The 24,336-nt window shown below is 44.3% G+C and overlaps 2 protein-coding genes across 6 annotated transcripts in view; one reads left to right on the forward strand and one right to left on the reverse strand.

Moving 5' to 3' along the window:
* gpatch8 (G patch domain containing 8) overlaps positions 1-16,187 on the forward strand; it is a 30,990-nt gene extending 14,803 nt beyond the window's left edge. For 3 of the 5 annotated variants that reach the window (XM_080446186.1, XM_080446188.1, XM_080446187.1), the window contains 5 exons: positions 7,535-7,602; positions 8,093-8,179; positions 9,427-9,570; positions 10,108-10,238; positions 10,927-16,187. In XM_080446186.1, the coding sequence (XP_080302312.1) occupies positions 7,535-7,602; positions 8,093-8,179; positions 9,427-9,570; positions 10,108-10,238; positions 10,927-14,893 (4,397 nt within the window). In that variant the 3' untranslated portion in view covers positions 14,894-16,187. Of the gene's footprint in view, positions 1-4,926; positions 4,969-7,534; positions 7,603-8,092; positions 8,180-9,426; positions 9,571-10,107; positions 10,239-10,926 lie in introns of all 5 variants that reach the window. The other 2 variants (XM_080446189.1, XM_080446190.1) reach the window with 1 other exon arrangement.
* Positions 16,188-16,674: 487 nt separating this feature from the next.
* gosr2 (golgi SNAP receptor complex member 2) lies at positions 16,675-22,678 on the reverse strand. Its single transcript, XM_080446431.1, has 6 exons — positions 22,546-22,678; positions 22,109-22,173; positions 19,814-19,922; positions 18,469-18,601; positions 18,047-18,187; positions 16,675-17,551 (listed from the first exon to the last, which is right to left on the reverse strand). Exons 1-6 carry the CDS (start codon positions 22,572-22,574, stop codon positions 17,390-17,392), a joined length of 639 nt encoding a protein of 212 aa, XP_080302557.1. The 5' UTR covers positions 22,575-22,678; the 3' UTR covers positions 16,675-17,389.
* Between the last annotated feature and the right edge of the window lie 1,658 nt (positions 22,679-24,336).

The following is a 24,336-nucleotide window of genomic DNA, read 5'->3' on the forward strand; positions in this document are numbered from 1 at the left end:
CTTGCAGCAGAATCCTAAAACTGTGGTTTGCAACTTGACAGTCCACACTCCGATTGCCGTTGATACAGCAATAATCAGCCTGTGATAAACAACAGACGGGGCCGTCCCTAAACTGGACAGTGTCAGACACGAGGGGCAACCTGTTTTATATGTATATATGTATACTCACTCATTTTGTATAAAAATTTAAAATGGCTCTCCTTTCGTTTCTCCCATTCGCTGGCTCTATTTTTCTCCCCTTCATACGCTGTGTATGCGTTTGTGTGTGTCACAAACACACACAGTGCCAGAGAGGGAGAGCAAGACCACAGCCCAGTTTCTCTGCGATACAATGTGTCATTCTTTTTGGTGACTTTGTTGGAGTAACTCCTTAGACTAGTGTTATATAAACATGGTAATTATTCCAAGAGGTTGATTTGCAGGTCATCTTTCGCTTCCATCCAAAACTGTCCATTGTTTGGTTGTTTACATCTGTGTGCGTAGGTGTTCCCAGAGACAGCTGCATACGCTTGGAATGGATAAATGTTTGATAGATTATGAAATGTTTTTCTTGCGATTGAACAAGTAGAATCACTTGCGAAGTTGCGACGCAATGAGACAGCATGCGCCGACCTGCAACGGGGTAATTCAGACTGCTGCAACGGTTTCGTCGCATGGAGAATCATTGGTCTGGACTGGGCTTTAACCCATTAAGACTGGGAACGCATCTGTGTAACCACCTTAACCATTATTCTATACTTTTGGTTATTCAAAAATAGCAGATATACAAGCTCATAGTGCAGCACCGAGTGCCGTGCTATGAGCTTGTAGATCTGCTATTTTTTTGTGAACATTTTAGCAAATATTTGAATTTTTCTAAAGCAAACATTTTTAACTCAAATCTTTGCTTCTGTTGGATTCTACAAATGTCTTCTAAATCCTAACAGTTTTTTTTTACACTTTTTTCATGTCAAGGACCCGCAAAATGATATGCACTTTGTTCCAGGGACCATCAGATGCAAAGATTTGAGTAAAACAAATCTATATATATTCAAAGATTTGCACACATTTTCACGATTTCTACAAGCTTATGGCGCAGCACTCGGTGCCGCGCTATGAGCTTGTATATCTGCTATTTTTGATTAGCCAAAGACATTTTAACGTTCCTTGTTTGAATGCGTTAAGACCGGAAGGCAGCGTTAACTATGTCTGATTTGCTGGAGACTGCTGTGATTGGCTGGCTCTTGTGGTTTAGCATTGAGTGGTGCAGAACAGAACTGCATTTGTTTGGGCGGGTCTTAACTCACATCATTTCATTAGCACCGCCCCATTTGGCTCTCAGGCTCATTGGCTCAGTGGCGGTGGTGCAGAACCCTGGCACGTCTCCATGGAACTCCTGCCTGTTACATTCTTCCACTCCTCTTCCTCCTCCACCCTTCCATTTTATTTCCTGTCCTCTTCAACCCCCCCCCCCCTCCATTCCTCCTCTCCTCTGTCTATTTCCTGCTCTCTTGTGCTCAGTTCTTAGTTTAGCTCTCCCCTGCACTGTCACCTCTGAATGATGTCAACATTGGCAGCCTGCAGAGGTCATGTAGTCTGTTAAGAATTGGTTAAGTTTTCATGGAATTTACAGTATTTAGTCTAGTCTACCCCCCCTTTTTTATCGTGTGGGATTCTATCCATACCCTCAAACCTCCAGACACTACATTTTATCATTTAATCAGTTCGTACAGTCGTGTATCATCCCTGTTGCTGGACACCCCCCCCCCCGCCCCCCCCCCCCCACACACACACACACACACACACACACACACACACACACACACACACACACACACACGCACACTTATTCAACCAGCAATAACATCTGTTCTCAATTTAAGGGATGATGAAGTCTACAATTGCTAACACGCCCATACACGCACACATACGTACATGCATACACACACACTCTCACAGACGCACAGTCGCTAGACAATCTGTTTGTTATCCAAACACCACTACAGTGACTCTTGTGACTCAAGGAAGGCGTTGAAGCCGTCTAACTGTTTGTGGACGCTTGGGTAGTGTCTGCTCACTGACATGTGTAACACACTTGCCTAGAATTTTCATTTCGTTCTCACCGCTGTAGAGGCTCTCCCTATACTAAAGGGAAAGACAAAACAAGACAAATGGGGAAAGACAACACTTAACTGTAGCTTTGTCTTACCACTGTTGGTAAGTGTAGGCAGTCTAGACTTGAATATCTCACCTTACCAGTCAGTTAAGGGAAACCTGCCACTCAGGAATTTCGCTCTGACACAAATTGTAAATCCTTGGACACTGTGCGGAAGTTCATGTAAATGCTAGTGTAGATTTTGAACACTGTTCAGTTTCCTTCCCCCTGGTCTACAATACTACCCTATGTCGGTTGTATACAAGGGTCCTACACAGTGATGAATGGAGCATTGAAATATGAACCGTGCTGTGTATTGGTGAGATTCACAGGCCTGCAGAATGTCAGGCCTGTTTTGGAAGGGACATTTTGTGAGAGCACTGTCTTTTGTTCTTCGGTGCTGTTGCCCTGGCCTCTGTTTGTGGACATACTGTATATGGCATTAATTCCCCCATGTCTCGGGAAATGATCAGATGAGTCAGGATGCTGCTTCTTTTTGGGCAGTGTAACAAGTTGTGTTTGTAAAGGAAATCAGGTATACAACTGTAACTCTGTGAGCCTTTTATAGTGTCTGTGGTCGTTAATCCTCTGAAACATCTCAAAGACCGCTCTGATTTTGTGATTTTGTGTGGGAGAGAGGGAGAGCAAGCTGGGACTAACTACAGTAGGCCTTTTGTTTTCGATGGAGCCGCACCACTTTTTTGTTTGTTTGTGTTTTTGTGGCTTTTTGCCGCTGGCATCACAGGTGTGTGGTTTTTGTTGTTTTTTGCCGCTGGCATCACAGGTGTGTGGTTTATGTAAGTGTACTGCTCTGTGCTTAGATGGAGTCCCGCGGTGGTGCATGTCCAGTTGTGTAGGGAATTAATGGTCCAGTGTTTCAAACCAGCAAGTGTGCTCAATTTTTGGTAATCTACTTAGTCAGGAGCAGACTCAAAGCACAATCACGCCATTACGTCACAGTGTGTGGGATAATCATCCAGGACATTATTATAATAATCTTCCTTTGCTTTCTCTCCTTCCTGTCGGCAGAGAAGGTTTATTTGAATTTTGAATTCATAGCAATGTTGTCCCCTATTTAAGTTTTCACTGTATTGACTTTGTTCTTATTCTTCTTTTTGTTCTTTTGCCCCTTTTATAGGTAAGGTTTGTTGGATTCCCTCTGTATGTCAGTATGTGCGCGCGCGTGTGTGTTTGTGTGTGGGTGTGTTTCTTTCTCCCACTCTGCGATTGACCTCAATGTAACACCCCCTCCCTTTTACAGTGTACTGTAGGCTAATGGCCTCTCAGCTTCTTCCTTTTCGCTTCATAAATCACTAAACCCTTATTTCAATGCGCTCAAGTGCAAAGTGCTTCGATTTGAACAAAGAACAAAAATCCATTTGAAATCAAGGTAGATTTAGTAAAGCCATGATTCCATCACATCCCACTAGAATCATCAGCTCCACGTCTTTTTAGATTTTTGTTTTTTTTCTCTGTGAGTGTCCGTGGCTGCTATCGGGGTTTCTGATTGGCTGTAACCACGGCTCAGACTTTGAATGGCTTGCAGAGTAGACAAGTTTCCCCCACCTTCTGCCTGTTTGCCTGTATCTACCTCCAAACCTGTGAAACTTGTGTGTATGTGTGTGGTTGTAATGTGGGACTGAAACGTATGTGTATATGTGTGTGTGTTTGTCACTGACGGGGCCGTAAAAGTCAACTTACAGGGAAAACCTCACGCCACCCCTCCGTACCCAAAACATCTCTGTCCCCATGGTTACACACTCCCATCCTCCCCTGTTCCTTTGATCCTCGTGCACAGCATGCTTGTCCCAGAGGTGCACTCCTGCCTGCCTCAACTGTGTCATACTCATCTGGGGCTTTAAGCAGTGTTGGAGGCCCATACGCTTAGGGGAATTCATTGACACCACATTGACAAGCAACACTCCAAATGAACACACAGTTCACATTTATGCAATATGCAGTAATTAACAGCGATGTATAACCAACTCTCTAAGCACTGCTCAAAGCCTGACCGGCCCTTTCCTCAGGTACCTTTTATGTATGTGTTCACTACCCCAGGGGTAAGCATATCCTGACAAAATGAGCTTGCTGGCTGTGGGCTAGTGAGGAAATGAAATGGATCTTGGGAGATCTGCTAACCAGTCTGACAAGCGTCTGTGAGGCAAAAAAGGCTTGTAGGGGAGAATGGTTGTTGTGTCCAGTGGCATCCGTCGGCAGGGTCCAGATGATTGATTCGCATGTTCAAAACTAAAGCATGATCAATTATCTGTACCAGATGCTCCTATAGACATGGTATTAACTTAACATTAAAGTTATTTAACAGTGCATTTGCCATGTTTTTCTTTCGGAAATGTGATTTATAGTCAAACCTTCACCCAAAACAATATACTCCAAGAACACTCAACTGAGTTTTGTTTTTGAATTTGAACATGGCCATCACTAAGTTGAACCTTTTTTGAAAAGGTGACTTGGGTTTACTCTGTTAGAAGATTGGAGGGATGCACAGTCCTGCCTCTGGAAGGAAGAGGCAGTTGAAGGTAGGCTAGACGCCTGGGCACAGATAGACAGACGGGTGGGTGAAGTGGTGAGAGGGAATCCCTGTAAGAGTCTAAGCCAGAGTGAATAATAGGAGAGGGAGGGGGGTGGGGGGCCTCTGACGGCCCCTTCTAATGAACCCTCTACACCCAAGCCCCCCACCCCCCCATCCTACCTACTCCCACTCCAAACCCCACCCTACCTTCTCTATGTGCCTCAATCTTCCTGCTTAACCAATTGGTGTTTCTTTTTTACAGTGATTTGATCCTGCCCATGTTGTGCTGATGGTAAACTTAGTGGTAAATGTTATTTTTTCCCCCCAATTGAATTTTTATTTTGTTTTATTATGATTTATATCTGTTTTAGTTTCTCCCATTTTCTTATATTTTTTTCATTTGTTGTTCTCCCGTCATCAGAGCACCAATGCTACATAGGCTTCCTCTCTCTGTATTAGTCCTCATTCTGCTGCTTGTATATTATCATACATATACATTACTCTTAGAACATTGCCATTTTGTTTGTTTTCAGTTTTTTCTTTTTTTTTCTTATACCTTGTGATTCACACCCTGTGATTTAGATGCACTCGTTTTTGTCCAGTCCCTTTCTTTTCCACTGGAATGGGTAATGCTGAAAGTATTGTCACTGTGTTTAAAGATGGTGATAGTTTGGGATGACTGTAATTGTTTATTGATTATTTAATTCCAGGCCCGTCCTGTGACTCATCCCTGTGGTTCACGGTGAAAACATTTCCACTTGTGAACATGCAGTGTTCTGTCCGTGGGCTGGCCAAATAGTCCATCCTCTTTATTGTTGGTGCTCCTCTACAGTTGCTAGGGAAATAGCAGGAAGTCTACCTGTAGACGGCAGTATCACACATAACCATCTTCTCTTCAGTCAGACAAGGCTTCTCAGTAATCACACGTCATCAGATTTTTAGTCTTAACTTTCAGGTAAAAAAAGCTATCCAGCGGACAGACACTGCAGTGGGAATGTGAGTCCAGGCAGGCCATTAGATGATATGATACCCCATGCAGCTATAACTTAACAGTCATCATTATGCCATTGGGCTGTGAATGCAAAATTGCACCAGAACAGCACGGGAAGCTGGCAGTTTTTAACACCAAATAAAATTTTCCTGCCATGGGCTAGGAATTAATTGGACGCACATAATTTGTTGTAATTAGGCCTAAATATAGTCACTGTTCCCTTTTCGTGCCTAAATCCATTGCATGTTGTCACTTTTCGCCGCCTTAGTATAGCTGAGTATAATTTTTAAATAAATTGTAAAGAATGTGAAGTAAGCCTGTTCTTGGCTAATGTATGGCATTAGAGTCCTGATTCATTTAACCTTTTGCTCAGTAAAAAAGGCCTAATTTATTTAGGGCAACATTGGAAGAGTCTATGAAGTGGACAGCTCTACAGTTACATTAACTGTATGTCAAGTTTCACATTGTGGGATCAATTAGTTCCAAGCCCAGTGCCTTAACTACTGTAGAATTAGCTTGCTCTAGATATATTCCATATGCCCAATGGTATAAACTGCCTGTAAAAACTGATTTATGGAAAATACCAAAGAAACTTTAGCATGAGTAAAAAAAAAGAAAACTGAAACCAAACCAAATTGGTATCAATAAGATTAAACAGCGTATCTGGCTGGCAACAGCTGCAGCAGACTAGTTCAAATTCTGTTTTGTGCCTTTTTATTTTGAGATCCCTTGTCTGTCTGTCCGTCCGTCTGTCTCTGTCCACCCCCACCCCTACCCCATCCCTCGTGTAACAGGTAAGTATCCCCATCCCTTGCACTGTCACCATGGCGATTTCTGGCCTGTGACGTCACTCTGCTGTAGTACAGTGCTTGTGTCCTTTTTTACTCTCTTTCTGCTTCGTTTGGCTGATTATGAGTGGATTAAGCAATTCTGTGTCAATCTCCAAAGTAGTTTTTGATTTTTACTTTTACAATTTTGATTTAATCTTTTCCGTTTCATTCTGTTTTTGTTTTGTTTGTTTTCTAAATTTAATTTCCTTTCTCGTATAGCTCTTTTCACAGCTTACGTAACATAGCATAAGCAGACAAGGGGGGAGAGAAGACAGCCTTTCAGCACCCGGCTGTGATGAGGATAGGGGGACCCTCTGTGTGTATGGGGGTGGAGGGGCACAAACGTGTGGGGCAGTGAAAGGGGCCTGTGTGGGTCAGGCAGCCATGGGGCGCTTCAGAGAGAGGCCGATGCGTTAGACTGTCGTCATGGCTGCTGTCGCAGTGCCTCTCGGTACGGTGCTGCAGCAGCAGCTGTGTCAGCCCCCCCGCAGTCCCTCAGGCTGTAGCGTCCTTGATAAACTTGGCATTCTGGTTTAACAGGACTGCAGCAATGAAAAGGGGGGGGGGGGGGGAGAAAGAAGAGACTGATGTTCAACAAAGCCAGATTGAAAAGGGCTTTACATACAGTGACGGGCTGGCTTAATAAACTCGATCCCTGTCTCATCCCCTCCTGTCCCTCTGTGGCTCCTCACTTCTCTCTCCCTCCTGACGGCAAAGCACATCTCTGAATGACCCTGATGGTCTGCGCTTGACTTTATTTCACCAGGAATAAAATAGCTACACAGCCCGTTTTGACCATTTTAAGAATGCGAAAATTATCCAGCCAGATTCTATAGGACAGGGAGGCCAGATTAGTTGTGCTACCTGGTGGCTGGAGTAAGCTGTGAGAATGGCTGGTGTTTGGTTCACTGTAGCTTTCTGGTCTCTTTGCACTTCAAGGCAAAAATTCTCTAACCCCAGCACCCTATGCTCTAAAAGCAGGCTGTCCCCGAACCAACTCCCCACTGTCAAAAGCTCACCTCGCCATCTCTCTGTCTCCTCCCCTCTAGGACGCATCGACCCAGTGCCTATCATCCTCAAATATGATGTCATGGGGATGGGACGAATGGAGATGGAGGTGACAAACTTTGCATGTTCATGTTATTTTTTGATGTTATGTGTTATACTGTATGTGCTGTGTTATGTTTAGAGCCTGACCTATATATTGGTTTGGATGATTTATCAGTCAAGTTATTTGACTTTTTTTGACGGCATCTGCAATTATGCAGATGAATCCTGATTTTTAACCTTTTAAAACATTTAAAAAATAGCCAATAATATACAAGCTCACGACGCATCGCAATGCAACATGTTTGAACAGGACTTGAACAGTGGTAAAAGAAAAGTTTGTGTATATTATATATTGAACTTGTTTGCTTGTTCATTGTATAATTAAAACTAATTGTGTTCATATACTTACGTTTATTGCATGTATATACTTAATTAAAGTTATTTGTGTTTATTTCTAGTTATGTGTTTGCTTATAAGTTAAATTCTTATAAGTTCTTAAATGGAAGGGGTTATACACACTGAAGATACTGACGCCATTCACAATGTTTCTCGTATAGCTGGACTACGCAGAGGACGCCACAGAAAAGAGAAGGGTCCTCGAGGTGGAGAAGGAGGATACAGAAGAGCTACGTCAGAAATACAAGGTGAGCCTCCTCTGCTGTGACTCAGTAATGTCAACGTGAAGACTATGCTTCCAATGCTCGTGGAGGTGACAGATTTTTTCTTCTTCTTCCAACCCACTCTTCTTCTGTCCAGTCATTTCTTAACTTTCTTCCTGTGCTTATGACTCATAGGCCAGTGTTGTTTAGATTCTGCTTATGACTCATAGTCCAGTGTTGTTTAGATTCTGCTGTCAGTCACTCATTGCAGTGTAATCATCCTTGGAGAGGATGCAGATTCACAATATTTGATCACTTCCTCTGGGGAGCAGAGGTCATCTTGCCCCTTTCCGTTGCAAATAAGTCGCCGTCAGGGAGAAACCTTGTCACCTGTTGTTTTTGCATAAATTAATGCCCTATTTTATCATTTGTATGTGAATGTCACGCAAAAGTAACAATTTTCAGAGATTTTGCGTACTTAGGATATGAACCAAGACAAAGTTGCTTTGGTTTTATTGTTTAGTGTTTATACGTGAATTACAGACAGATGAACACACGGACAGATTTTGCACAATTATTGTAAGATTTAACCCATGGAAAGTATTAACGAGACCTTGCGACTAAATAATATTGGATCAATTGGAACTCAGGTTCTTTTTTCAATTTCCGGAAAAGTTTTGGACGTAAGCTTGGACATACAAGGTTTCCTCCCACCAGCGATGATATTATAATATAGACTATAAAGATAGTGTCACAACCTCCATCTGTAATAGTAATGATTTGTATAGAGACAGCTGGCAAATGACTGCAGTGTATTCACAGTTGATTAGTCAAGCACAAGCAATGACACATATTCAGTCGATGGAGGCACACCGACACTCTCAACCCTTAAGGAATTCAATGAAGGTGGGATTGTATCAGGCCTGTGGTCAGTACAGTACATTACAGATCATTTACATACCTTTCAGGCAGAAAGGTTATTTGAAAAGGAAAAGGTTATTTGCTATGTCACGGTTTGCAGGGATTATTCCTCTGAATACACCTAATATATCTAATGCAGGCAGTAGCAGTGAAACAATCAAATAACTGATAAATTGATTTTAGTAATCGAATAATTGGTTTTGTGATGTATAAAGACTAGGAGTAGTGCTAGACAATTAACATTATGGAAATTAGTTTCTGCCCATGCATGTTTCCACAGGCGCAACAAAATGGCATTGCAAGGACGGCTTATAATTATAATCAGAATAGTGCCAAGGTCACCGATTTTTGCTTCTATTATTCTGTAACAGGACCAGGTGGAAAAGGAACAAGCCATTGCCAAGGCTCTGGAGGACCTGAGAGCCAATTTCTACTGTGAGCTGTGTGACAAACAGTACACCAAACACCAGGAGTTTGACAACCACATCAACTCCTACGACCATGCTCACAAGCAGGTGAGGATGACGCATCCCTTGTCCAATCCTTTAATAGTCTGCCCACACATGCAGGTGTACATTAGTTTCAATGCTAAAACTAAGAGATGTGTTCATGCATTCAGTGGAGCACATACTGTATCTCTGCCAGGCTGGGTGGCCAGTCAAGGACGTCTGTCATTCAGGACGTATCTATGATGTATAACTCCATGTTTGGCAAAGTTTCAGCCCGATTCCAGCGGCATGGACTTCAATTCTAAAGTTAAATATTTCAAAAAATATATAATAAATGTGAGGAGGTACTTCCTTGGCCAACTGGCAGCGTGGCACAAGAAATCTGGTGCTGATCAATCCAGCGGTTTGTGAGACAAACGGGTGAAAACATTATCTCCCCCTTTTGGCTTCAGCGTGGCAGAGAGTGGCAAAATATTTGTCTGGCATTTTATTCTGGAGGCAGAGATGGTGGCATTTTTCTTCTTTCTATTCCTCAATTTTTTTGCACTGTTTCATGTTCCATCTCTCTCTTTCTTTTGCTTCTATTCTCTTTCTGTGCTGCAGAGGCTCAAAGAGCTGAAGTCGAGGGAGTTTGCAAGGAATGTGTCTTCCCGTTCCCGGAAAGGTGGCAAGAAGCAAGAGAAGATGATGCGTCGCTTGCATGAGTTGGCTGAGCAGAGGAAACAGCAGGACTGGTAATAATATTTCATTTCATTTTATATAAGCTTCCAGTGCCCTCTGCTGGTAGGATGTTGGAGTAGAAGTGATAGTACTGCCACAGCTCTCTGCAGTGTGCTTTTAAAATGCCTCCAGTGGCAGCAGAATAAACAACAAACATGATGATGGCCAATTAATTTCCCACTGTTCTTCCCAGAACTAGCTGACAGATATTGCTCTGCTGAACTTTAGTAAGAGAACAAACGGTATGGAATGTCAGCACAGTGGCTAACAAGCAAACAGATCTACCCGAGAACATGAAGCAAATAGGGAGAATCAGTTAAAAGTGTCTGACCTATTAGCCTGCACACACTTGTTAAAGTTCAAATATAAGCAGTATGTCATGTTTTGTGACATTCACATTTCAGAATCAAGTTGACTTTCATTCCGCAACTTTACTTGTTACTTCACAAGTTTAAAATGTTGGAATTTCGTCCTTGTCATTAATGAAAATTGGTTGTTCAATATGCTGACCTTGTCATTAATGAAAATTGGTTGTTCAATATGCAGTTTAGACGTCAGTTATAAATGTCAGGATCTTCTTCGGTCACTTGTGGAAAGTGGACATGTTTTGAAACTTCAATGCTACAAGGCTATGTTTTACTTTATAATCTTAACAAGCGGAAATATTCATATCATCTCATTGTCATTCCTTTTTTGTTACAGTACTCCAGGAAGTGGTCCCATGTTCAAAACAACCACTGTCGCTGTGGATGGAGAGAAGTCAGAAGAGGGCGACAGCACAGTGTTTGAGAGTGCTGCTCAGCCTCTGACAGACATTCCCATGGATGGCTCCTCTGGAGATAAAAGTGGCCAGGCCTCCCCTAGGCCAGGCCCCACCATCAGTTTCTCCCTGGGGAAGAGAAACACCTCCTCCCCGACACCGCCTGGGGCATCCAAAGTCAGCGTGTCCTTCTCCTTTGCCAAGAAAGCCCCAGTGAAGTTGGAGACTGTGGCCGCTGTGTTTGCAGACCTTGGGGAGGAGGCCACAGAGGAGGAGGAGGAGGGACAGGAGGGTGAAAAGGAGAAGGCAGAGGAGGCGCCAGGTTCCAACACAGACAGCCCCAAGGAAGAAACAGTAGCAAGTGAAGGTGAAGGTGGGAGTGTGACAGGAACCGAAGAGGTGCAGCTGCAGCAAGATGATGGTGCCTCTCTAGCCTCCACGCTCAACAAACTGAAGATGATGATGAAGAAAGAGGAGGGTTATGCTGGACAGGAGCCCGAGTACTACCACTACATTCCTCCTGCTCACTGTCGCGTAAAGCCCCGCCTCCAATTTCTGCTGTTCATGAAGGCCACCGACCAGTGTGAGTTAGCTAAAGAGGACGAAGAGGACATGGAGGAAGGGCAGGATGAAAAAAAGTGTGAGGACGATTCTGAACTGGCAGAGTCCAAAGTTACTGAGTGTAAGACTGAGAAGGAGGTGGACAAGGTAACTTCCACACATGTCCCGGAGCCAGCACCGCCGTCGTCTAAAGTGAAGGCAGAGGAGGCTTCTCCCTGTGCAGTGGAGAGCACCTCCTCAGAACCCCCTGCTCCTGCTCCTGCTCCCATAGCAGAGGTAGAGAGCAAGCAAGACGTAACGGATACCAACCTGGGCCCTAAAGTACCCACAGGTCCCTTCTTCCCTGTGCTGAGCAAAGATGAGACCACCACCCTGCAGTGGCCCAGTGAGTTGCTGGAGTTTACAAAGGCTCAGCCCTCCCTCTCTTACAGCTGCAATCCCCTATACTTTGACTTCAAGTTATCCCGCAACAAAGGAGCCCGTGGCGGGAAGGCATCAAAGTCCTCCAAATCCTGTGTAGAAGGCACAGAGAAGGAAGCAGAGATGGCTGTCTCATCATCTGAGGTGGACACAGCCACCAACCCAGGGCCCAGTACCGAAAAAGATCAACCCAGCTTGAAGAGAGAGCCTGACCCAACGGGCGGTGATGAGCAAAAGCAAGCAACCAGTGGTAGCACCAGCAAGAAAAAGAAGAAGAAAAAGAAGCACAAGAAGTCCTCAAAGCACTCTAAACGCAAAGGAAAAGACAAGGGAACGGTGGAGGATGGGCAGACGGAAGCTGAGGTTGCTGGAGAAAAGCCCAAGAAGAAGAAAAAACACAAACGGAAGAAGACTAAAAACAAGGTGCCGGATCAGGATGAAGAAGCGGCAACTCCGGCAAGTAATGAGAAGGAGAAAACAAAACAACCAAAGGTGGAAGATAAAGCCGTGGCCTCCTCTGTTCAGACAACTGAAGCTACAGGAAGTACAGCAGTAGAACCTGGGAAGAGGAAACGTCCTGCCAAGGAAGTGCCTTCCAAGTCTGGGACAGAGGGGGGGAGAGATGGAAAAGGTTCTGACAGCAAGTCCGATGCTGCAGAGGAGCACAATGGCACCAAGAAACAGAAGACTGAGCCCAGTGCACCTCCCAGTGCCTCCTGCTCCAGCTCAGCCCAGAAAAGTCCTGGTCCAGGCAGACCCCCCAGCAGTGAGAGTGAAGAAGAAGGCGGTTCTACTGCCAAACGCTCCCGCAACCGCAGGTCCAGTCCCCGGGAGCAGCGGCGCCACCAGAGCGAGGACTCAGGCCGCTCCTGCAGCCGTTCATCAAGGCACGGGGAAAGACACGGCAGCAGCCGGCGCCGCCACCACCGTGGCCAAACGTCCCGTAGCCACTCATACTCCAGCAGCTCTGAGCGCTCCTCAGGGGGCAGCAGTGCCTATAGCCACCGTAGCCGCAGCTACTCTGACAGCTACAGTGACTACAGCAACGAGGGCCGCCGGCGAAGGCACTCCAAACGCTCATCAGATTCCGAGCGCAGGAGCAGCCGGGGACGGCGGCGGCGATCACGGAGACGCGAGTACTCCTCTTCTTCCTCGGATGACTCACGCTCGCGTTCACGCAGCCACAGTCGCAGAAAGCGGCATCGACGGCATCGCCGGAGCAGTTCTAGGAGTTCCAGCAGCAGAAGCCGCAGTAGTAGCGGCAGATCTTGGAGACGCAGCTACAGCCGGAGCCACAGCTCCGCCAGCCGCTCCTCCAGTTCCACCAAGGGCTCGGCGCACCGCCATGGCACAAGGAGCCGCGTAGACAACGACACACGACACAGAGACTTCAACCGGTCACGCATTTATCGCTCTCAGTCTCCCCGTTCGGCTTCATCGCGGATCACCAGTCGAAACAGCCACTCATCCATTTTGCAGGGCCTGCGGGTGGCTGGTTCTCGAGATGCAGGAGAACAAAGAAACTCCCTGACTGCTCGACAGCTGCTGGAGAAGGTCCAGTCTAAGAAAGGCTCTGATGACCCTTCCTCGGTGACAAAGATGGGCAACAAGATTAAAGACCCACCACAGGGGTACTTTGGTCCCAAACTACCCCCTCTTCTGGGAAACAAAGCCATGCTGCCACTTTTTGGTAAACTACAAGCGGGTAAGAAACCTCCCATAATTCCCTTGACAAGGCCTGATGAGGGTGAGAAGTCGGGAGCAGGGAAAGGCACTGAGGCTGAAAAAGAAATTATCCTTGTAGAGCCAATTAGAGAGTTTCCCCCGCCGCCACCACCCCCTGCCCCACCAGTCCAACAGAAGGTTGAGGAGGCCCCTCAAAACCCAGTGGTGCAAGAAGAGGCACATCACCCCACCGCTGAAATCCAGGTACATCATGAACCTCGACCATTGTTTGAGCAAGAGCCAGCCATGCTGATGCCCCAGTACCAAACGGAGGCCGGACAGGACCCCACCCAGAACCCCATGATGGAGTCGCTCATGCCCAACATGCAGCAGCAGCCTCCCATGCATGCCTACCCTGATTACCCACCACCCAGCTTGGAGGAAGAGTGCATGATGGATGCTGAGGAGGACGGCCTGGCTCCCCTGGAGAGTCAACCCATCACCTTCACTCCAGAAGAGATGGAGAAGTACGGTAAGCTTCAGCAGGCAGCGCAGCAGCACATACAGCAGCAGCTGCTCGCCAAGCAGGTGAAGACCTATCCCTCTGCGGCGGCAGCAGCAGCCGCCGCTGCCCAAGCCAACCACCTCGGCCCTGCTCCCCCTCCCCCCACCATGCAGCAGATCCACATCCAGCAGCCGCAGATGGCATCAGCCACCTCCATCACCACGGTACAGCACGCCATCATGCAGCACCACGCGGCCACTGCTGCAGCCATGGGCATTCACCCGGCACATGCCCACCACCCCCACCCTGCCCATGCGCAGCTAGCCCAGGTACACCACATTCCCCAGCACCACCTTACCCCCATCTCTCTGTCTCAGCTGAGCCAGCTGGGCCAGCTTGGCCAGCTTGGCCAGCTGGGCCAGCTGGGGCAACTGGGGCAGCTGGGGCAGCTGGGCCAGCTGGGCCACTCTTTTGGTCACCAACTGCAACACCAACTGGGTCATGCAGGGTTGATGCCGGCCCACCATACAGCCTTCCTCTCTGGCCAGCCCATACACATTATCCCAGCCTCAGCACTTCATAACACCTCATTTGCTCTCCACCATGTCCCACATGCAGCCCTCATGCAATACCCGACACTCTTCGCGCCCCGGCCATCGCATTCGCAAGCTGCTCAGGCGGCAGCCCTCCAGCTCCACCACCTACACCCCATCTTCTCAGGGCAGGACCTCCAACATCCTCCTAACCATGGTTCCTGAGGAGTGGTTGCAGTGACACGAGCGCATCCACAGCAGCCAGCCAGATGGGTTGCTTAGCCTAACGGGTTTGGTCGGGACGTCTGTAGTGCAGGTTTTAAAGGAGACCTTGTCACAGAAGTGTGCAGGCAGTGGCTAGTAGGGAGCACGACGCTTGCCACCAAACCACCCATGGACCGGGCTTATACAATACAGCAAGACATAGCCACCCAGTGGTGCTGCCCCTACAGAGGTCAGTACTTAACCTAATATTTTATTCTGGCTGACATTTTTTCACTGACCCCTCATAATGGAAATGCTTTGCCCTTAAGTTTTTACACAGGGTGAGGATCAAAAGAGACCTCATGAACTTTTGCATATATTAACAGACTGTAGGACACCCATGGGAATGGGAAGCCAGTTAAACAAACCACTGGAGTATTTTCTTTTCCACAGTTGAATATGATTGTTGTTTTCAATGTTCTTACTTGTTTCTTACAGCCAAAGAGACAGTGGCTGAAGCCATAAAGCAGAATCATGTGGGAAGGTTGAGATAGGGTGGAAGTGGGGTCATAATCTTGAGAGAAGAAACTGCTTTGACTCTGTAATGTAACCTGGTTGCTTTAGAGAGCCTGACTTATTTTGTACTTATGAATTTGTTACGTTCTCATGACTACTTGCTCTCTATTGGATCGTTGGTCTCAATAATCAATTTGTGATGCAGTAAATTGTACATATATCAGTGTGTAATGTGAAGAGTCCCATGAATATGACACCCATATAAAGTTTATGAAAAGGTCCCCATATAAGTCGCATAAAAAACCCATTTGTGAGCAATGGGAGTTGCTTGGAAGCAAAGGTCATGTTCCAAGTGGTGAATGAGTTGCACTGAAATCTGTACATCAAGATGCTGCTTTTGCATCGTGTAACAATATGATTGTAGTATACTGCAATAATTGTATTTTTGTTTTTAAATTATTTTCCCAAAATGTTCTTCAAAAGAAGAGTTTTCTTTTTGTGTAATTTTGTAAATAAAATTGCTGTAGTTAAACCCAATAACATTCTAGCGGTTGAAGCTACTGTTTTAAAAGTAGATATGAGGAATAATGATAACCTGGTAGAGAATTTAACAAATGCATGTGTAATTCATCAAGGTTACTTCTAAGGTTACTCCTACATTATCCTGACTACAAAAGCCTGTGATGGCAAGGGATTTTGATCTGTAAAACAGTAGCAACTGTCAACTTTTTTTTTTAAAGCAGCTACTGTCAACATTTTTGCTTAAAACTTACTATGCTTCAATAAATAAACTTGTTCACACATGTCTCAGTTTTTCATAGAGTAACTAAGAAGGGAAAATGTGATTATAATTAACACAAACTTACATGATTTGTGAGAGACAAAGTACTTCCTCAACAGTGACCTGGTTGAAGACACTAGATGGTGCCAGAGGTGCCTTAAATGTACTTCTGGAAGCCATAAATCTGGAAGTGCATGTTAACATTCAGGGAATGGGGTGGAACAGTGGCTGTAAATCTGATGGTTCCCTCTTATTTCCATACAAACTCAGGGACGCCACAGGAGTTGGGCAGATTTGGAGTCCCTCAAGTACTAAGTTTCCAGTAATTCTGTGAACAATGGAAGGGAAAGCCCTTGCCAGAGCTGCTGTAAATCTTAACTTCACGCTGTCGATGGACTGATGTATATGAAATCTATAGAGATTTATGGAAGTGAAAGCCTTGCCTCAATCATAACACTCGTACACAAAACATGTTTTTTTAATTTTATTCTATTAATTAAAACGCTCACATAGTGAGACTAGACTTAATATAAATCCCAGAGAATCTTACAACAGTATAACATTTAATTTGATCAAACAGTATGGAAAACAATTACCAAATAATACTTTTTCTTGTTGCTCACTTAATCTCTGGCATATATGTCATACAGTATGAAATAACATTTAAGGAGTATTATGACAAGTCAAATGAATTCCCACAGAGCCTTAAGATTTCTAGTAACCATGCTTAATGCTGCAGAATAGTAAGTAATTAAATATCTATTGAGGAGTGATCGAAAGTTGAAGTTGAGGATTAGTTTAAGCAGCAAGCCATCTCAAATATATTGCCCTTCTCATGTCACCAATTTCCATTATCTCAAGACAATACATACCATATATAGCAGAGAGACCCAATGCTTTCACAGTTTCACAGCTTGGTTTTAATTAAGGACTTGGTTATTGATGTGAGGCAGTGGTATGCAATGGTGGCAACAGTTTGCAGATAGTTGATGAGTTAGGAGCCGAATGAATTACTGTGCATCTTCAACCTTATAGTTTTGCAGGTGTCAAAGGGTTGACACATCAGATGGCAGTTTATAAAAAAAATCAGGACTTTTACAATTGTCATGAAATGTCTGAATCCAGTACACTTCCTTAAAGTCACTGATTCTGTCACTGTTCATAGAGACTGGTATGTAAAAGTCCCAGACTGATTGAAAAGTGCTGCTGTAAAAGAATGGTCAGCCCAGGTACCTGATAACTAGGAACATGAACACACATGTCAGCAACATGCCTCCAATCATAATTAACTTATCCTGGGTGGCCCGCCTCTCTATCAGCCTCATGACTGTATTAGACAACCCCAACATGTTGGCCACGTCCAGCATCTTCTTGTGGGTCCCCTGTGTAAAGGCAACATACAATTATTTTTCATTCAATCATCAAAAACTCAAAAAGCTATAACTTCACAAAATATTTTTAGAAAATAGATGAAACGCAGTCTGAGTGACAACACCCTGTCTCCCCTGCCATGTCAACCCCCATCTCTCAGAAGGTTCTCATGGCCAGGGAACCAGGCCATATGATCCTAGACCCAACCAGGCCCTCTGTGCTGATCATCAGACACACCCTGATAAGAGGAGACCTGAAGCAAAACCAGGAAGGCTGTACTTCTCCTCCCTGGAAACATGTACTCATTTTCTAGAAGAGTGCACATCACTGACAAACACACCATGGTGATTTAAGTAGAAACCGGGTTGGGGTTTATCTAAGTATTCTTTTAAAATGTGTTTATTCAGGGAAAGGTCTTGCGTTTCTTTCAGAATACTGCTCTGCTATATTTGATTGTCTGACGCCACAGTGATTTTCCTGTTCTGTATGGAGACAAATGCACACACCTTTAGTGTCCCTCTCGAATCTCTGAGGCCGTTGAGGATCCCACTGCCACTGCCGAGAAGGTCATCCATGCCTCTGTGTGCGTTGTGCAAGTTGCTGTTAAACTGTAAGGTCTCATCTATGGGGATGGAGGTTTCTGCATCCTACTTGGACAAAAAACAAAAATGGTGTAACAGTTACATATTTGAGACAACTAAATTAGAATTGGATAACTGAGTCGGAAAACTGCATTCATATCCACCAGTCACTTGTTTTACCAGCCAATTCGATTTTCAGAAGGCAATAGGACATTGATGTGATGGCATGTTTACAGGCTCTACTGGCTTGTAGAGCAGACAAACCTACCAACCACGGCTGGATCGCCCACAATTGATCATTTTCATCATAGCAAATCAATGGTGGCTGGAAAGGACATCACACTTACATTGGTAGTGAAGGTTCGGTTCATGAGCTCCTCCCTCTCCCTCTCCTGGGCCTCCTTGTTGTAGCGTCGGTGCTGGAAGTTTCGTAGGGCTGTGTGGAGGTGCTGAACATCGTACTTGAGCTGGTCTACCCGCCTGAAATGTGCAAAAGATACCACTACTCACTCACTCACATGTCACAAAATAGAAAAGGACTGTTGTAATGTTACAAATACTTTCAATTCTGTCTTTGGTTTTAGAATACTCATTTGCCTTAGTTAGGACACCTTTTACAATGTCAATTATGTCTTTGCTGTATTCACTGAAAGTATTCAAATGTTTTGCTTTATCCAAAACAGTGCATCATCTGCCCTGGCTGGAATTAACCAGGAACACCTGAAGACCTACATCGCCATCCACCTGCTCCACCCTGTCCTTTGCGTCATTTGTGCTTGGTTCTCCCCTGCGGCCCAACAAAGAGCCGTCCTGAGATCACAGGAGCGCTGTTGAGATGGCGTGTTCCGTGTCCCCTGGGGCCTGTTTATCCAGATCAGAAATGACGCTTTGTCCAATGCAGCAAGAATGCTGGTGATGACGGGGCATCCAGGGGAAATGTTTTCATAGAGCCATGTCGCCACAGGGCAATAGACGGCTGTCTGTCTCATCTCCTACACCTTTCCATTGCCTTTATAAGATACTAGAGGTTCGGCCCTACGCGGCCCTACACCTACGTCGCACCGTCGATCCGACCAATATGCCCATATATGGAGATCTCTGTATCTGTCAGTCTTTGTCCCTTTTATGCCCATTTATGGAGATCGGTGATGTCATCAGTATATGCCCATATATGGGTATGCCCCCTTGTGTGTCCATATATGGAGATACAAGCACTCCTTTGTCCCTGCCTCAATTCGTGCAATCAACGCTGCCAGTTACAGGTAAAGGATAATGATGATACTGATGATGACGATGATGAAACAAGCACTTTATGCCGGCACTTTATATTTCTGAATGTAGCCTTTTATTTTTATCTCTTGCACTAGATGCGCCCAGACTTCTGTTTTATGCTATGGTGTTTCATGTCTGTTGTTGTCCTCTTGCTGTAAACCTAATTGCCCTTCTGGGACATTAATAAAGACCTTGAACCTTGAACTTGATATGGAACTGACTGATGTGTTGGCGCCTGATGCCATGACGACACATTGAAGTTAGACAACACACTCCATATTTGGGCATAGCTGCATTGGGAACATAATTGTTTATGGCTGAGTCATAGTGACATGATGGTCCACCGGCCAGTCCTCCCTTAAGCCAATTTTGATGTAAGATTAATCACCCCACCAGCTCTAGGACTATGTCCGTACTCACAATTTTGCGTTCTGCCGACGGTTTGGTGGTTCTTTACTCGCCAGCATCTCAAGACGTTCTAGTTGATTGAAGATTTGGTCGATCCTTGCTTGCAGGTCATTCTCCAGCACTTTTATGAAGAGGAGACAAAATCCCAGAAGTGAATACAAAAAACATACTGATATCATATCAGTGTGGCCTGTGAAAGCTGTATTTTCTCTAGCCCACACATTCAGTTGGATTATCAGGGAATAAAGTACATGAGTTATACTTTCCTCATATCTAAGTCTGGATTCAGAATAAAATGACAAGGCAAATACAAGTAATCCCAAAATAAAAATGCAAATGAAACACTAATTCCTGAGATCATCATATCCATCATTTGCACTTACACCCCTCATTAGATGTTCAGCCTTTTGAGATCCCTGATAATATTTTATTCAAAAAAGGTGGGAGAACAAGGCTTATGGGAAACTTTTATCTAACGATTTTAAAGCTCCGGATTGAAGTGTACAATTTTGTCCCCACGCCCCTTTCCCATCAGCCAGTTTTTTGGGTCTATGCTACATCCTTCCGACCTGTTAACATGCAAGCTGAAGTCATTGTCGGGGGGCAGCAGCGTGGCTCCCACCATTATCTGGAAGAAGCCGTCCCAGCTTCCCCACCCCACTGCTTCCTGTCCTGGCACCAGCCTGGCTCAGATCAGATCCTTCAGGCACCCACCATGCGAAACAATCAACCAACCACACACTGGCTCACGGAGTGACACACCCATTTTTTCAGGCTCTACACATGCTGTAAAAAGGAAAATATATTGTTCCCTTTTTTCTCTTTTTGTCTCTGCCACGCCTAAGGGGTGGCCGAGACTATGTTTTGCATCCTGTCCGTCCGTCCGTCCGTCCGTCCGTCCGTCCGTGTGTCTGTCCGTCTGTGAGTAGCTAATCTCCGGCACCGTTGGCCCGATCGACGTGAAACTGTGCACACACACTCCCTGGATGCCAGAGCAGAACCTCTGCCCCAAATGTTTCACATGGGCCTGTTATAGCGCCACTAGGTGCTTATATTTATATTGCTCCTACCAATTTTGTCCAAACATCACGCAAATCCGTACACATTATCTCTATGGTCATGTGATCAAGATGGATCTGTCCAATTTTTCCTATTCCATCCTGATTGGCAACATTGCTGGCCCACAATAACCTACCTGACCTAACGGAGACCTGTGCTCCGAGGAGAACTTTCTCGTTTTTTATGTGTTGCCTTTTAAAAAGTCAACCAGAATGTGTAAGTGGGTATGCCAGAGAGTCAAAATATGAGATCCGAGAGGATGGGGACATAAATACATTATATATGTTTATATATATCACCCATTCTTGAGAATTGTGACAAAAACGTTTTATTATTTTATATATTCAATTATGCCAGGATTTTATTTTTTTAAAGATCAAAGTGTTGACTATGAAACCATGTAATGGGCCAACCTCCCACAGTTTGATTTTTTAGATGTCAACTCCAACTCCATCAGCATATCTGACGGACTTGACATCAGACGGAGTCTGATGGAGTTGACAAAATGTTATGTTCTTATTTTTTATTTTTTTAGTTTGGATTTAGAAGGACTGACGGAGTTGACATGTTATGGTTGGGACACACCAGATAGTAATATTATTTAGTGCATTTAAAAAATAGAAAGCTTACCAGAGCTTTCGCAGCTTTTCCATCTTTCTTTAAACCAGGAAGTGAGACAGGGGACCATAGGATATAGCTAAATTAAATTATGTTTTTGTAGAAATCTGACGGAGTTGACAACGTTCATGGACACAACTTTAAAGGGCAAAAACGTTTACAAAAACACACTTTAAAAAAGGTTGATACTAATAGTACATTCTTACACCTATGTTATCAATACATAGGTTATTATTAGGTTGTTATTAATGCTTTTAACAAAAAAAAAAAAAAAAAAAAATGTGAAGTTGTGAATCCTTGTCTTAGACAAGGGTGTTTTCTGGCAGAGTGCAAGTTTAGACAGAAACCAGATCAAAACATTGTATAAATCTTACGTAATTCATAAATCCTTTAAGAATATATTTTCACCAAACTTTTCTTTTCAATTAGTGTGTTAATAAATAATAATTTGAAATGTTTTGGTAGGACATGATTTGTCCCAATTCTCAAGAATGGGTGATATTTTTATATGCAGCTATATCAAACCTGTGTCTCATGCTTGAAATCAGCTATTTTCGGCGAGCAACATCTTGAGACCACCTCGAGAGTGAATAAATACAACAGGTGTGTGAACGGGCTGTTGTTACTCACAGTGAACAGACTCACGGTCCGTTGCCTCCAGACTCCCCATGTGAGACTGAACCTCCTGGATCTGTCTAATAGAACACAGTGGACAGTCAGTGAATGTGTATGTGATACATTGTATCTACTGAAACGTTCATTCAATTGTGTTTCCAAACACTATTTACATTTTATTTGTCAGAAATATCACCCCAAACCTTAACCGTTATTTATCTTGACAGCTGGATACTATGAGAATGCATACGCCAGTTTGTCAAGTTAAACAGTACATTCATTTTGGGAAATGTTGATTGAACATGTATTTGCAGAAAGGGGTTATTTTAAGCAATGTAACGTTAATATTACTAATACTACTTGATAGGCATTGTTAAAGTGTGACTACATGCCATTAACGATAGCCAGTTAATGTAATATATACAGTTTGAACCCAAGACAGGCACACTCACTTGTTTGTCTGGTGGTAAAGTGTCTCCATTTCAGCGTTTTGGTTCAGACTTTCCCTTAGTCTTTTACTATGAAATAATAAGCCTTACTGCTAGCTAGTAGCTAGTTAGCTGACCTGGCAGGGGAATGTACACGTCATCATGTGAAAAAGGTTTGTATACGGAAATTGTAGGGACCACATCCCATTGTCTGGAGGGGCGATAGTGTTGTGAATGGCTACATCTTCATCCGTCAGCGGCTGCCTGACAACAAAGGAGCCAATCACAGTGCAATGGGCCCTTTAAGACTGGGATCTATTCTTTGTGCAGGTTGCTGATCCGGTCTCGATCTAGGGCGGATACGGAAACGATGTGTGCACGGGCTCTCGACCGGATCAGAGCACTGAGCAGCTTTCAACAGGCACTGCAATCTCTGTGTCTGTCTGTCTGTCTGTCTGTCTGTCTGTCTGTCTGTCTGTCTGTCTGTCTGTCTGTCTGTCTGCAGTGTGCATTCAATTTCAAACTCCAAATTAATTGTTAGACTCATTGAAAATACACATTCCTGATTCTGACTGATATTGTCCTAATAATAATTTTTTGATTACTTATTCATTGCATTAATATTTTCTGTAATGTTGCATCAAGGAGTAATGTTAAGTCCATGCATGCATGAAATCCATAAAGTCCATGCATTTAATAACTAATTGAAAAGGTCTCCCCATTCATCAGGACGATATCAGTCACCAAAAGCAGGGACATGTTTTCAATGAGTCTAATGTGGTAAACATAGAGTTTGAAGTTGAATTGGCTGGAAATTTATATCAAATATCTAAATATTGAATCAAGCAACTTAAAAACTGTCTGGGGTGTGCACACAAAAGTCTGAGCATAAGTGAAAATGACCCCAGACATGTTTAAGAGAAATACCCCTTTTAGGTCAGTCGTATCATAATAAATGTTGATAGTAAAGCACAAACATTTGGCATGTGACCATAATACTGTCCATTTGATGCTAAACTACCAAAACAAAATGTATCATTTTATTTTGCTGTAGGCTATCTGCCTTAAAGTGTATTGACTGAGCCCTATTACCCTTAAGCCGAATCACTGACAATTGTGCTCTCTGATAGCATAAATCCCTTTCCCCTACCAAGACACGTTTTGAGAGAGGCATAGAATTGTCTGTTGACAAGTAGACATTTGACAGGAAAGGCTTCATGAAAAGACGTCTTGAGGCTAGGTTTTGTCAGCTCATCCTGACTTTGTCTAATTAGGCTATCCTCTTTTTCCACAGACGGGTGTCAGGATATTCCTGTCTGCCCATCCTGGAGCTTCCCTTCTGCCTGCGGTCAGACACCAAAAATAATGATATCAAGCTCCATGGGTAAATGAGATTGGAAATAACCAATCGCTGTACAGAGGGTGAGTAAAGGAAGGAGACAGAGTGTTTGTGAAGTTGTCTGTTATACACTGACTCTGTCACTCTGTCATTGAGTAGTGTGTGAAAGAAGCGTGATTTGATTTCCCATAAGTATGTGTGAAAACGTAACAATGGCTCCTTGGTGATATAGATGAGAGAGAATCATCCTGAGGCGCTGCCTGGCTGGCACCCTTACAAAACCACATCTCAATCAGTTTTCCCCAGCGAGCCCACCACCGCCCCACAGGCCACACATTTACGAATATCGGAATCAGTGAGACCGTTAGCTAGTGGTGTCAACTTGTGTGCTTAGTGCACTGAGTTGTTATGAGCTCCTGTTCATCAACATTTTTGTTTACCTCGTTCGACTCACATGATGGCCAAGACAGTTTACT

This window comes from Gymnoscopelus braueri (genome assembly GCF_963280865.1).
Source record: "Gymnoscopelus braueri genome assembly, chromosome: 13".
NCBI lineage: Eukaryota > Metazoa > Chordata > Actinopteri > Myctophiformes > Myctophidae > Gymnoscopelus > Gymnoscopelus braueri.

Coding starts and splice junctions, on each gene's coding strand:
- gosr2 (XM_080446431.1), bottom strand. CDS start 22,574: ATGGAGACACTTTACCACCAGACAAACAA. Junction 22,174..22,545: donor CTTTACCACCAGACAAACAA/GTGAGTGTGCCT, acceptor GTGTTCTATTAG/ACAGATCCAGGAGGTTCAGT. Junction 18,602..19,813: donor CGTCGGCAGAACGCAAAATT/GTGAGTACGGAC, acceptor TGCACATTTCAG/GCGGGTAGACCAGCTCAAGT.